We start from the raw sequence: 15,902 nt of genomic DNA, 5'->3' as shown, positions 1-15,902 counted from the left end.
TTATGTCCACAAAATTTATGTTTCAAATTCGTAGTCTATTTTGTCTTTTGTGTATTAGTATTATTATACTTAAAAGTTAGTTAAAATATTTAATGATTTTCGTTTGAGTTTATAACACTATTCCATGAGTTGTTGAGTGTATAAATCAATACTCTAAGATTTTTTAATTCACGCTACCGTGTGTACATAAAAAATAACACTAAAAAAATACAAATTAAGGATACAGATCTCTATTCTTCGACGCAATTTTTTAAAATATATTTCAAGGATGGTGCGCATTAGTTTCGTCAAAAAATTTAAAAAAAATGAACTTCCAGCCATTCATCCAGTGGTCGACAATACTTTTCTTCAGCCTGCTTTCACGAATCGATCCAGCCGAAATCCAATTGCACATATGTATATACAATCGGCGCCAGTGCTCCACTATGCAATTTCCGTAGGCCGTGTATTTCTCTTTTTTTCAGAAAATGATTTTGATAACTGCAAATAAGTCCTAAAAATACTAGAATTATTTGGTAGTACTAAAAAATTAATAATAGTCATGGAATACCGATTATTTGAATTTTCATTTTTTTACAACCAAATATATACCATGTTTGCAGATTAATCATCATAATTTTTTGTATTATCTCACGGTAAAATAAAAATCGGTACATATCGTATTGTACGTCGATCGTTATGATATATTGCCTTAGAAAATTAATTGCTATTAGTTATTTATTGAAACACTTTTCTTGTTGTTTTTTCTACGAAAAATTTAAAAAATTATTCATTGAAATTTTTAGTAAATAATAAATAACTTTTTATTTTTAGTTTTCCAACAAAGATAAAAATTTTTAATAATAGAACTCCAACAACGTGTCACGGAAACTGAAGTTTGCTAAATAAAACGCATCGATTTATCGATTTCAAGCTCTTGTATACTGATGCATGGAAATTGAAATATAAAAAACTGAAGGGTAGATTTTTTTATTTACGTTCACTCACTATTTTGTTCCTTTGACTAAGCATAATTTTTCCTCGTTGAGAAAAAAAAATGATACCTTTAAAAACTTTTTTACTGTAATGGTAGCGCGTGTTTATTTTTAAAAACGTTTGAGTCTATGAAATTTTCTCTTGCAAATTAGTTAGTTCCAGTTACATAATTAACAATGCAAAACTCGAGGCAAAATCAAAATATTCTAAATTAACAATGAACTATTTTTTGTGGTGTAGCTTGATACTGCAAGGCTATATTATATGATTTTTCTGAGAAATTTTTTTTTTTTTTTAACTTCATATTTACCTTTTATATACATTAAAATGTTTAGAAATGTTTGAAAATCGAACAGATGAAAAAATTTATTAGATTATACATTTTTTAGTTTGTAATTAACTATTTGTTGACAGGAGATTGTAAAAAAATTTCTATTTTTTATTTTTACTTTTCGTTTTTATTCATTTATTTATTTTTTTTTTTATAAACTGCATTCTATTTTTGTAAATACTTTATAAAGGTAAAAATAACAAACATTTTGCAACATTTGACTATTTTTCGCTCAAGAAGTAGTAACGTTGAGGAAATTGTTTCCATACGCTTCCTTATTTCATTTTAAAATTAAAATAAGAAAAAATTTTAAAACATCATAATCAATAATCTGAGTTGATTATAATAAATTTGTTTGGATAAAACGTGACCAAGTTTCAGAGTGGTAACCTGATCCATTATAATGTTCAGCATCCCCTTAGCAATATCGTAATTTTGCCCAGTAGGTAGTCACTACCTTCGTGAAATCAAAATAAAACTCTTAGCAACCGTTCAGCTAGTCACGGTATCTGTATGTGTGTTATGAGCAAACCCCTGACTCGCTCTGAGAATAAACCTGGAAGGGATAAAACGATAGGCGCCAGCACCCATGGTGCCAATTGAGTGAAACACAGGGGGCTACCAGGGCGTCAAATGCACGTAATTTGTAGGCGTCTTTAAATATCTAAGAAAGTAAACATTTTATGATGATACATGAAGCGTAAAACATGCAGTAAATTTAATTATTAGTAAATACCTTTTCATCCCATGTAAATCAGTGCTGGCATTCTGGCATTACAGTCGTTACACAAGTTCTATAAACTCAAGCATAATCTAAGCGTTGCGTCTGCTTTACCATATCTAGGGTATCTGTCCCAATTATAGACCCTGTCCCTATCGTGGACCTATTATCACATTATTAATGATAAGTTAAGCGAGTGTTTCAATAGCACAATGAATTATTTTTTAAGTTGTTATTTTCTCTCTAATTCACCGTAATAATGACAAATAATAGCATTTAAATAATGTTATATCATTAAAATAATATATTAAAAAGTTACACAACGATTTTGACTATTTTCTTCATCATGCCTTGTTAAAAACCGTAAGATACTCATATTTTTGAAATGCTGTATGAAAAATTAGGAGTATTATTTGAACTCAAAAAATTGTTGAATATATCAATAAGAGTTTCAGAAAAATAATAACAAATTATACTCCTAAAAAGTATATTTATATACATTATTAGAGGGTCCACAATACAGCTATGATTATCGGCTCTATCTCTATTATGGACCCTTTATTCCGCCAGTATTGAGTGCATACATAACCTTCAACTTCATAACTTCGAGCTGTTGCTTTCATTCTAAAAGTAAAGAAAGAACAACAAAAAATGCCTCTTAAAAAACGCAGCAAGAAGACTAAACAACCATAACAAAGTCATAAAAAATATAAGATTATTATCATTAAAAAAAGTAATAGTAATTATCACAACATTAGTTTTATATAAAAATTTGTTCTGAAAAACTTATCTCAAAAAGTGCCTAGTCATATATTTTGTTAAAAGTGTGAGAAGTACTTATAAATAACTCTCAAATGTTTATTTAATTACAAACAAATATTTTTTTACATTATGGGCAGGGTCCGTAATAGGGGGGTCTACGATAGGATCAAAGTCCATCGAGGGGGTCCGTAGTACGGACAAAATTTTTTTTTCTTGTTTCATCATTAAAATAAAAATAACAAAACTTTTTGATAAAAAAAAATTTGATGTTGTTAAAAAAGAATCAAACGACTTATACGTTATTATACAAGGTGTAGTTCTATTGACCGTTAGACACAAAATAAAGTTGAGCTCGAAATTTTTCTTAAAGGGTCCATAATTGGGACAGATACCCCTATATAGAGATCGAGAGGTCATCTATAAGAGAGAAAAAAAGGTGTTTCGTCCCGAGAGCACGCCAGGACTCATCAGTAAGGCTGATCCCTGCCTTAGACACAGCAGAGGTGTGGGCTTAGACTGACTCGATCGCGCTTATATAGTAATTGTGCAGGTATTTCGCCGCTTGACGGGAGAGAGTTATTAGGGGCTTGGCCACCTAGCGAGTAGAGCCTGAAGCGCGAGAGATGTGAGACGCCACATACCTATTCGCTCCGAACCGATGCAGAGGTTGCGCCCCCTCTAGCCAAAATCAGGCAAAATTTCTTGCATGTAAACAAACGGTTTAGAACATATATACATACGTACAGCTGCTTGTGATTGGCACTTGGCAAGCTAGAGAGAGAACGACGATCCTCTCCTGCTGTTTTATTCAGCCAATCACAAGCAGCTATACGCATGTATATATGTTCTAAACCGTTTGTTTACATGCAAGAAATTTTGCCTGATTTTGGCTAGAGGGGGCGCAACCTCTGTACCGGCTCGGAGCGAATACAGCAACCCTGAGAGCGAAACACCGAGTAGACGCACCGTTTGGATAAACTATATACTATATATACATCATACTTTCACAGGCTCTTTGTACTTAATATAAAAATGCCTGCTTTAATTTACATGAAATAAAAAGGCACTTGTGATTGAAGTATTTATGACTTTTACGCTTCATGTCTTACCGTGAAATGCTTAACTTAATAGATATTCAAAGATATCTATGAACTACATGGATTTGATGTCACTGCCCCCCTCCCCCCCCGTTTCCAAATTTTGCCACGGGTTAGGGCGCCACATATCATTGTCAGTTCCAATACACCCAAAAGACGTCACAACGATAAAATCCCAAAAAAAAAATAAAAATTAGCCACGCATTAATGTTGCATGCTTTTATACACCCATTCGTTAAAAAACAGACATATGCACACAAAAAACACGCCCACGCGCGCAAACCCTTGCATACGTAAATATTGTGTACTACACTACCTTGGCGAGAGCGAGCCGTGTGTATGTGCTGATGTAAATTTGCAGTGGCAAGCGCGGCGGAACTGCAGCAGAGGTCGGAGTCACCCGGCTACCCGTCCGTAGGCCACCAGCAGCCGGGCTTGGGCTTGCAGCAGCACCCGAGCCCAGAAAACTGCGTTGCCAAGGACATGAGCGCATCATCAGCAGCAGCACCGTCGGCAACACTAGTCGGCAACCTAGCCCCCAGATTCGCCCTTAACAAGGCCGCCAGCAGCGGCAAGGGACCCTGGCTCAAGGCCACCTTAGCTCAGGCCCACGAGCCCTACGGTGAGTCCCAACAGGCCCGACATCACCATCTATAACAAAACGTCCTTTTTATTCCCCCTCGAAATTTTTTACTCTGAAATCACCCCTGTAGGCACATATGTAAGAATATAAACTTAGGTTGCACATGACACTCTACATTGTATGCATTTCTACACTCATACTTACACGTTACACGTATGAATGCATAACATGATACGTTATACAGAAAAGTTCCACCCATTTTGAGGGACCCGTTTTTTAATTAAAGTACGCGTGATTCTTCCGTTCATTTTTCTTAACTATAATTTTTACGGTAATTTTTTTATAGCAAAAAAATCCGTCTCAGTAAGCTTTACTTTTTAGTGTGAAGCTACGGTAATTTTTCCCTTGTTTGAGGAAAAACATGACGGCAGACGTCGATAATGAGACGGTAACAGAGATAACATTATTTATCAATTAAGGTTATGAATAAAATAAGTATCTATATTATCGACCTGTTTTAGACGTCTAATATGATGTTTTTCCTTAATCAGGAAAAAAAATTACCATAGATTCCGGTAAAATATATAGCTGATTAAGATCAATTTTTCTGTTGACCAACAATTACTGTTAAGCTAAGATAAAAATTATAGTTAAAATTCGTTGCTCTTAAGTATATCGTTGCTTTTACAGTAAAAATTTATGTAACTTTTTCCTCTGTGTACGTACATCCAACGGAAAGTAATTGTTTCTAGACAAGAAACAACTATCACACTAACAACTAATAAATAAAGTTAAAACTATTTTACATGTTTATTTTTTGTGAAACAATTTTAAATTAAAAATTTAAATTTCATGGTTTGCGAATTAAGCCACGGTCAGGGTTTACCAGTGTACCAGTATACCAGTGTACTGGAGCCAAAAGTTAGATATAAAATGATAAATTCATCTATCCATTCAGATAAACTTTAGACACAAAAAAGTATTTTCAAATGACGTTTGTATTTAATTATCATCTTCATATATATTTTGTATTTTATTATTATCATCATAATATATTTGGATGTAGTGTAGCCAACTCGGTATACAAAGAAAAAATAACTTGTTTAGATAGTAATCTTGCTAATGCATGAATGATGTGAAAATTTTTTTTTGTTCCGAACTAATGATACGTCCTTGCAGTTCATAAAACATAATACTTTAGATTTTTGATAATTTTTTTTTCTTTTTTTTTTTTTTTTTCTTTTTTTTTTTTTTTTTTTTTAATTTGAAAATCATCTAAAACAACCAAAAATTATTACAAGATTAAATGAAACCAAGGCACATTTACCAAAAACTAATATCATATGTTTTGTTATGACAATTTCTTGCCTGTCATTAATAAATATACACCAGTCGTGCTCTATATTATAAAATCTAATATTGTTTGCACTTTGTCACCTTCACAGCTTTGAGTAAAAATAGGAACGTTATGGTCTCTTAGAAAATCGATGTTCTAATGTATACTAAGTGAAAATTAAACTTCGCCCTTGCGCTCATAACATGTACGTATATACCAATTACATTTTTACCCTCCACCATCCAAGTCGAATAATTCAACACTTCACGAAGATATACTAGCCTACTTTACAAAAATCGTTATTTTGGGGAAACTGACTCTACGAATTAGTATGCTTGTGGTACTAGCTGATGTTGATGAAAAAATTGAAAAAAATTTCTGCAATAAAATAAATCTTCTTAGAATAATAAAAACGTTCGAATTTGAGTACCCACATACATTTTCATGCATTTTCGAGAGCATTTTCGTGAAAAATTTCAATTTTAACAATTTTGGGGCCACCACTGCAACATCATCCAAAAGCTGGAAAAATTTTTTTTTTAGTTTTCTTGAATGTCTGGAAGCAATACTAATTATTTAAGACTTTCAGATCAAATATGTTGCGAAAAAAATTGAAAATCCGTACTTACTTTTGTCTCCAAATGTCTTTAAAAGTGAAAACTTCTAAATGAGACACGAACACACTCCGCCAATTTAACCATTTTTTTTTTTTTTTTTTGAAACAAAGGCAATCTTGTTTTTATAATCTAATTACTGTTGCAAACTTTAGCAGAAAAATAATTTTCAATACATTTTAAAAAAGGTTTCAAAACCAAATCCTTGTAAATGACGTTTTAATCGATTGGGACATAAAATAAACTGTTTTCTGGTGAAATGGCTCGTATAAACTGACAACTTGACCAAAAAAAAGCTCTAACTCAAACATGCTTTCTTTGACCAAAGCATCAACGTATTCTCCTTGCCAAGAACTAACAGTTCATTATCGGGCAGCCAAATTTAGTTGAACTTTTTTTTTATTCTCAAAAACAATACATTCAAAAGATCACAAAATGACTTTTGCATGATCTGGTGCGTACACACTATGCAGTATGTATATGGTGGCACTGGTTATTAACGTATTATTCATAATACTATAAATAATTGATTCAGTTCATTGATATCCCAAAGCCCCAACAATCGATTAGCTTCCCACTTCCAACAATAGACATCACGAAATCTGTTGATATTTTTATGCCAATCAAATATTCAGTACTGTAAATTAAAATGTTGATAAGCAAGCACGCACGCTTATCGGTAATTAACAACATATATGAGCTGTAAAGATAAGTTTACCGCATGTTTCAACGATAAATATTGACAACATGAAATAATTTATGACGGATAATAAAAATCGTATACTACAAATCACAAAACGTTTCAACGCTATTATGCACAACAGTGTCCATGAAAGTGATGCAAAATAAAAGTAGCCAATGATGATAAGCGGCGACTGAGCAGCAACCAGCCGCGGGAGTAGCCTCAATTAAAACGAGCCCCCTTTGAAAATTCTTTGTAATCTTGGCGGATGTCGCGAGACCAAGGCACTTCGCTGTAAGGCCAAAGAGACAAGAAATCGCTCGGTTCGCGTCGCGCGGGAGACACCGGAGGAAGAGAAGGTGGAGAAAGGGAGCGAAAGGGTTTTCGGCGAGGAGGGGGAACCCGGCAAATGAGGGGTGGGGTGCCACTCCGGCCTGGAAGCTTAACGGCCGAGGGGCTCGAGGAGCCCCTCTCGCACGCGCCGATTTCTCCTCCTCGGCTCTTTGCGTTCTCCCCCTCTCCTCCCACTCCAGCCTCCCTTGTTCTCTCGATCGCGGCTGAAGGAGCGAGCGTACACGTTCTTTTTCTCCCTTCTCGCCCTTTCTTTGTCTCTCCTCCCTTCTGGCTCGTGTGGGCTGTGATGCTCGAGTTCTTCACTTTTCTCTCTCTCTCGAGGCCTCTCAAGGCCTGCTCTTCGGAAGGAAGCGCCGAATAATCGGACGCGGGTCTCGCGGTTCGGCGAGGGGCTGCGAAATAGAGGCCCCTGCGGCTGCGGGTCTCGCACCGATCTCGGTTGGGGCATCCGTGGCGGAAAACTGGTTTTTCGCCGCTGCTGGTCTGGCTTCCGCGAAGACGGCCTAAGAGACACAGGAGAACGCAAGTGAGGTGCTCGATCAGCCGGCTCTTTCACGCGTCTGTCCCCCTGTTTTCCTCTCTCTCTTTTTTATACGTCCTCTGAAGACTCCTGCGAGCTGTGATGATACTTTAGTAATCTGAGGCTCCCGCAACACTAAAAATAAACACTGTCTACATAGTGCACGACTTTTAATGACTTTTTTTTACGTGTATCCTTCTTTTTTTATGTTTATTTGCGCTTACAATGACAATAGCCCTTTTTTTATCATAAATACGCGTTTTCAAATTGTTACTTTGGCATAAAAAATGTATCAACAGTATTTCAGTGAATTGCATTTATATTTGCATTAGCAGACGATGCTCGGTTCTGTCCCATACACTTAGCAAAAGACCTGCTTGCAACTTTGTTCACGTTTGCTCAGATATTTCTTCCAAATGCCTGATAAGGTGCACATTTTTTAATACGAGAGTCTTACTTAAAAGTTTAGCTATCCGAACAGAAATCTATTGAGGATACCTCCTTAGTTCGTGAGGACCTCTATAGGTATCCTACAGCGGACCTACTGAGGCAAAGTAACGCGGCGTACAGTTGGTCCTCTTTAGGTATCCTAAATAACCGTGTACATAACCAAACTTAAAGCATTTTTCCAGTCAATAAATATATGTATGAATTCAATAAAAGCGAGGGACAGAAATAAAGTTAATTTGTCAGAGTAAAAGAGCTGCTAGATTCAGTAAACAGATTATGATAACAATCGTTTAATAAATGAAAAACAATCTAACCTATATATATGTGTAAATTATTGATTAAATGAGATATTTTGTGTCTCAAAAGTACTTAAACTGCTTATACTTGTAATACTTAATGTAGTTATTTAACATATAAGAATATATTATGTATTGAAAGTATAAGCAATGTCAGTACGTTTGAGATGCAATATCTCAAAACTATTCGCTATGCGCCTATGTCAGGTGGCGCCATTGAGTGAGAGAAATTGTCCCTCGCTAAGATCGCCAGAATGCATGGAGTCTTATAGGAAAATTTTTTAATAAATTAAAAAGAAGGTCATTAAGAGTGAATTGACCAAATGAATCAGTGATTTGAGTGTGTCTTATGTTAGTGTACAGTAATAAATTTTGTTTGGTGTTGCCATGTGTACTACAAGATTGGAAAAAATGAAAATATGGTTTGCGACTATGAGAACACAGCATAATATGCATTATTTGAGTGCATATACGTGCTTACACTTGTGTAAAGCTAAAAAAACACAAGTAATCCATGGAAACGTAGTATAAAGGTGTAAAAGTTAACCTAACCTGTCATTAGTATTAATTTTTATTGAACACTGTGTTGTGAGAAATAGATGAATGTAAGCAGTACTTGTGTTTCTCAAGCTTCATACAAGTGCAAGTATGTGTATACACATATATATGTTGTGTTAGCACAGTCGCAATCCATGTTTTTATTTTTTCCAATCTTGTAGTACATATGACAACATCAACCAAAACTTATTACTGTACATTAACATAATACACACTTAAATCACTGATTAATTTGGTCAATCCATTCTTAATAAACTTTTTTTAAACTTATTAAAAAGTTTTCCTGTAAGGCTCCATGCATTCTGGCAATTTTAGCGAGGGACAATTTCTCTCACTCGACGGCGCCACCTGACATAGGCGCATAGCGAATACACAATAGGCTTAAGTATAATGTTACAAGTTTACATTTTTCGTCACTCTGCTTATTTCCGTTAAATAATGATTATGATTGCGGCGTTAAAGTAGTCGTAATTTCTTTAATTATTGTACAGCACGTAAAAGTCATTTAAAAAAGTATACATTATTTGCACCAATCTATTTTTTATTCTATAATAAAACACCTGTAGGTATAATAGTGTATTTCATCATTATTCTATCTCACTCTCTCACACTGAATTTATACATATATTTTAACTCTAGAGACTCTTCAAGTTTGGTTAGATACACAGTTCTTTAGGATACCTAAAGAGGAACAACTGTACGCCGCGTTACTTTGCCTCAGTAGGTCCTCCATAGGCTATTTAGGTATCCTCTAGAGGGCCTCTTGTTCGCCTCAATAAGATTTCTGTTCGAGTATCCATTTAAACTTTTTTCTTACTTATCATGAATAAATCTCTAGCCTCGAAATTCGTGAAACAAAGGCTGAATAATTGCTCTCGTCCATAAGAGCAATGTTAAATCATGCAATTTTGGGAATTTTTTTCTTGAAAATTCGGCTGATAAAAAATATTGAAAAAATTCATATGTACTTCAAGCATATTAAAGTACAGCATTTATTTTTTTCAGCGAGTAAATAAATCTCCTCAAAAACGACCGAACCTCCTTAAATTAAAGTTACCAAACATAACAAGACATCATGAAAAATTTCACTACCATCATAACCTTATGCTACACTGCATTAAGCAACTATTTGGCGAGAATAAGACTTTCCTATCCTCTAGAAATTCTTGAATCGACTTAAGAAATGGATCATTTACTTTAGAATCAATGAATTTTATAATAACTTTATTCTTCGAGTTCAAGTTTGGCTCTTGAAAATTCTTCTCAACCTGCTTGGAGCTATTACAGTCGATAAAACGATAAGTACGTGCTCTCTTCTTGCTCTACCAAAATAAATTTTTCCATCGGAAATTGCAGTTTTGTTTGAAATATTTATTAACCACAAATTTAACTGCGACGTCTGATCACATAGCCGAGTAGGCCAATAAATAATAAATGCTTTTATAATCTTTGTAACTTCTGTAGCAAGTAAATCATCAAATCCATTACTAAATTTTGTACAAAAACAATATGCAGTACACAACTGATTGGCTACGGTCTTTAGATTTTTAATCGAATAAAATTCATCGTCCGTATGTATAAAAACCTTGACCTGTGGAACCTGTCTTTTTATGATAAAATAAGATGTAGGATTAATGTCAACTCTTAGCTTATCTCTTTAGTACATACTTTTTTCCAAGATAATAGCAGTGGTTTGGAAGTAGTACTGTGTTAATAAGACTGCATCATTTATGCTAGACAGTGGATTGTCATAAATGGTTGAAATTCCCACTTGCGACTGTTGTTATGAATGGAGTAATGAATACTTGGTCCATCTCCTGTGAGATGCTTTAATCTCTCACACAAGTATTTACTATTAAACAGGTCTTCTTTTAACTCGCCATGACATCTTAAGTACCGTTGTAAAGAATTATTTGATTCTTTTTTTTAGGTATTCAATAGTTGTTGGATCATACTGAATATTATCTCCTATAAACGAGATACACTTTTGCTGCGTTATAGAAACAGCAGTATAAGTAGATCCCTTGCTGGAGCATACCTTACTGATTCCACAACGATTTTTTAGCAACTCTAGATCTAATCCTATACTTTTTTCTATGTAATCTTCCCAGCTTTTTACCTAGACAATAGCACTGTTGAGTTTTAAAACAGAAACAACTTTATCAAGGTGACAAAAAGTTTGACGATGCCTTCTAGATAGATCTCAGCATTGAGCTCTTTTATTGGATCAGCGAACGACTGTACTACTTCTATCCTTAAATCAGCGTTAAACGCCATGTTTTATACGTATGTTTGTTATTCTGTTATAAGATTAAGAACCTTGTTTCTACATCTCCGGACTTAAATATATTTTCTAATGTAACCATTAAACATGACGTAGTTCATTATAATTGCATCTTCAGTTTTATCTGTAATATTGTGTGATATATATCACTGAAAACAAGGTATGTTTGTATCATAAATGTTCCATCTATACGAATATCCAAATGTTTCCAGGAAAAAAGATTTTTTTTTTGTTAATTTACTGTACTTGATCGATCATTCCATTTTACTCAAGTCTAGCAAGAGAATTGCATTAAAAATTTGGGGTGGGCGCGCGAAGCGCTCAGGGGGCGAAGCTCTCCAATCACGTTTGAAAATAAGAAAAATGATATCATGGCAGAGTTAGTGCACAAGTCAAAATCAAAACTTTTACTACTTGAGCTTATAACAGTAAATAACAAAAAACTAAAGAAAAAAGCTCCAGAAAATGATCATAATACTGGAAATTACCTTAATAAACTCTTGAACGCTTCTGACGATGTGTATATTGTAGTAACTATACAGTCGTACGCTTTTGACCATATTTCAAGGGTCTGGGATCATGCTGGGCCAAGTTGTAGCTGATATTTTTACCAAAAGATGTTTTATTAATATATTGTATTTAAATTATTTTTATCTAATCGTCAAGATGTCTTTTGAACTTTATCTCGTGTAAATTTCTTTCCTAGGCATCAAAATACATGGCAGAAATTAAAATTATTGACAATCAACTGAAACTGAGTCGAGCATATAATATATATTGATTGATCCCATTTTATTTTTTCACCACGAGACGACCAATTGCCTTGGGTATACTATAAAATGTGTTGTACAATATTAGCAATGAGATTATCTTAAAAAATAGGCAAGCAATAAATAACGACTATATCATTTTTCGTATTCCAATTACGTATTTAGTGTGTGATTAGCGAACATTAATCTTTTTTTTTTCACACTCACCGTGGTCTAAGAAAACTCGCCTTATAAATGAGGTGCAAGCTAATTTCTGAAAAGAAAAAAAAAACCATACCACCCAAGCTCATCTACGAGGCGAAGCCTCTATAAATAAATAAATAAGTAAACAAAGGTATTGTTCGTTTGTCCCCAGGGATGGAGGATGGCACGAGCGTGCTAAGCGGTGGGGGCATGGCCATAAGCGGCGGTGGTGGAGGAGGAGGAGGATGCACGGGGGCCGTTGGTGGCGGGAACGGTAGCGGCCCGATTCCAAACCTCGGGCCCGGGATCGGCGGCGTATCCGAGCTGACGACGAAGCAACGCCACCAGATGAAGCACCGTGAGCTCTTTCTGTCCCGGCAAGTCGAGACCATGCCCGCCACCCACATCAGAGGCAAGTGCTGCGTCACCCTACTCAACGAGACAGAATCGTTGCTCAGCTATCTCAACAAGGACGACTCGTTCTTTTACTGTCTCGTCTTCGACCCCACCCAGCGAACTCTGCTCGCTGATAAAGGTGAGTGTGATTAAGAGTACTCATACGAATCAAAAGGAAAAAAAATTTTGATGTAAGCACTGTAAACTAGTGGCATTTCTCAACATAGGGACTTGAATCTTTTTGCAACCCAATTTTCACGGTACTAAGTACATGTACAATACTACTGAGCAGATACTTATGATTATTGAAGATTCTGTTCTGAAGAGTGAAAACCAGTATGTGAATGATAAAAAAATTTTTTAAATCCCTCGACGACGGAATGTTACTAGTTTACGGTGCAAGCACGGCAATATATTTATATCCGAATAAAAAGTTACCGACCTCAAAAGGGTCACGTGAATCAAAAAATATTTTAATTACCTTCAATAAGTATACATTTTAATAACTCTGGCATAAGTAATAGATGTAAAATTATTTTTAATTCCACGATATCGCTGCGTATTCGTGTATATATAAACATATAAGTGCATGTATACGTATACATATTCTTAGATCTATAGACCATATTTTTACCATCGTGAATTGTGCCATCTAGCCAATACGTTTGCCCCGTGCAGGTGGTGGTTCGAAGGCAATCAGGCGCGGCTTTATATTGTAAGCAGCTTGATAAAATTTTTGCTCCGATGGTAATGCATAAACGTGCGATATGGTGCCCATCTTACCGTTACCAACTGCGTGTAAATAAACTCACAAGTGAACAGACTTGTATGGCTGCATATACTTATAAGTATATCCTCGTATGGGTAAAATAACTTTTTTTTACAAACTAATTGTCAATGGCGATATTAATTTTGAAATAAACGTAAAAAAAACTCGCTCTTTCGATTGAACTGAACTGTAATAAAATCGTCTTTGGCCCTGATTGCGAAAAGAAGCAAAATAAGTTGCGAAATTGTATAACCTCCAAATAAAGACCCATATAGTAAAATAATTGATGTACAAACTCGCGAAGTAAAAAAACAAATAGAATGCCCTTTTTTAATTCGAATTTGATGCTGTAATTATTTAAAAATTAATAATTATGTTAATTGGCAGTTTATTACCAGTAGAGTCAAGGTCGTAGCGTCTGCTCGACTCGAAAGCATTGCTCAAATGAAAGTAGACGCGACGACTTAAGTATGCCAGTAGTTGAATGCAAATAATTATAATTATTGATTTTGTAATAACTACAGCATCAAAGTCGATCGAACAAGGGTCATTCTCTTCATTTCTGAATTTCCGAAGTTTGTACATCAATATTATGTTACTGTATGGGTTGTTATTTGGAGGTTATATAATTTCGCAACTTATTTTGCTTTGTTTTGGAGTTGGAGCCAAAAAAGATGTTATTACATTTTAGTTTAATAGAAAGAACAATTTTTTTTACGTTTAATACAATAATAAAATCACTGGTAATGAGTTTGAAAATCACTGTGATTTTCGAATAGTTTACCCGTATTACACGCTAGTTAAGTAGCCCAAAATCGTGCGGCCAAAATGTGCAAAAGTGGTGGTGCAGAAACTATTATATGCACTATCACAACTAAATAAAAAGTAAATTCGGTTTATTTAATCACGACAAACCCGCGTTTATTATTATTATTTACAAAAAATGTTTTAATTTTTTAATATTCATGAAAAAAAAATCGCGATTGAACCACCAAAAGTGGCACTGTTAGCGGTGCTTTACTAGCGTATAAAGCACGAAATGTTAGAGAGGTAAAACCAATCAACAGCTAACCCACGTATAAATTGTGTGTAGTGCTTATTAAAGCTAATTATAGGCTAAATATCCTTACCAAGCTAATGTTTTGCTTTAAACGTTTAAAGAAGTCAAGCTGCGACCTAAAATTAACAGATTGTCAATAAAGTGCAGTATTTTGCGAAAGTATTTCATGAGCTGTAACAACGTTTTTATTCGGTTAATATATATATCTATCCGTATTTTGTGGATTAGTGGATTTGTTTCGCTTTCCTTATAGTTCGTGCTGCAATCCACGAGACGACGCTACCTGTGCTATGGAAAGTGCAAGTACTCCAACACTGGGGAATCCCTTTGCTTTTCCGTTACAAGCCGTGATCACACATCTGCGGAAAAGAATCGCGAATTACAAGGAACGCGTTCGAGAAAATTTCCTTGGATCCGACTCTTGTAAGAAAAGACTGCAGATTAGCCTGCGTCAAAAAATTGTATTTGTTAAGCTGATGGTCAAACTTAATTCACTACCGCGCCGTTTCAATAAATTTAACGACGAGACAACTTTTTGAAAAGATAAAGATGGTACAAAACGTAGACAAAACAATATACAACATCTATATTCCATCAACAATGTTAACTTTTGGTACCGAATCCTGTTCTTCATCTGATTAGCTGTTTAGTTATTTGCTTCGTGCAGCAATTTGAAACAACGCCACCTGCAGGGGAAAAGTTTTCGATAATTCGATTACGAGTTGCTTTTGGAGTTATTCGGTTAGGCCAGAAACACAGAACTGGTTCGATTATTCAAATTTACGAATATTCAACAAAAGATTGTATTTAACCACCAGGATATATGCCATACCTGCTTACTAATTAGCTGTTACAGAGTAGTACATTTTTATTACTTAAACATGTCACTGTAGTACTTTGAAGTATAGTAAAATGACATTGAAAATTTTGAATCTGGTTACTATTCGTCGGAAACACGGCTTGGACTGCAATTGCAGGGATTTTAACTAATGTGGAGCGCCCATATTTAAAGTAAATTCACGTTAGGTGATGAATTTTGGCACCTGCGAGAGGAGTAGGCTTTTCTACGGCATAACTCTGACATCAGCGCCCATTTACCCCTACAGTAAAATTTTGTAAATATGTGGCTGTTGCTCTATTGAAATCCAATAATGAATTATT

At 34.9% G+C, this 15,902-nt stretch overlaps 1 protein-coding gene across 2 annotated transcripts in view; it reads left to right on the top strand.

Moving 5' to 3' along the window:
- The window catches only part of MTA1-like (metastasis associated 1-like), a 61,587-nt gene that overhangs the window by 37,821 nt on the left and 7,864 nt on the right, over nt 1-15,902 (top strand). Inside the window, exons 5-6 of one of the 2 annotated variants that reach the window (XM_089592928.1) lie at nt 4,248-4,508; nt 12,689-13,051. In XM_089592928.1, the coding sequence (XP_089449054.1) occupies nt 4,248-4,508; nt 12,689-13,051 (624 nt within the window). The remainder of the gene's footprint in view (nt 1-4,247; nt 4,509-12,688; nt 13,052-15,902) is intronic. The other variant, XM_089592932.1, reaches the window with a different exon arrangement.

Source organism: Copidosoma floridanum, unplaced genomic scaffold, assembly GCF_036245765.1.
Source record: "Copidosoma floridanum isolate Cflo_tuat_1 unplaced genomic scaffold, Cflo_Japanese_pri ptg000001l, whole genome shotgun sequence".
NCBI lineage: Eukaryota > Metazoa > Arthropoda > Insecta > Hymenoptera > Encyrtidae > Copidosoma > Copidosoma floridanum.
This window is presented reverse-complemented; position numbering and strand designations above follow the sequence as displayed.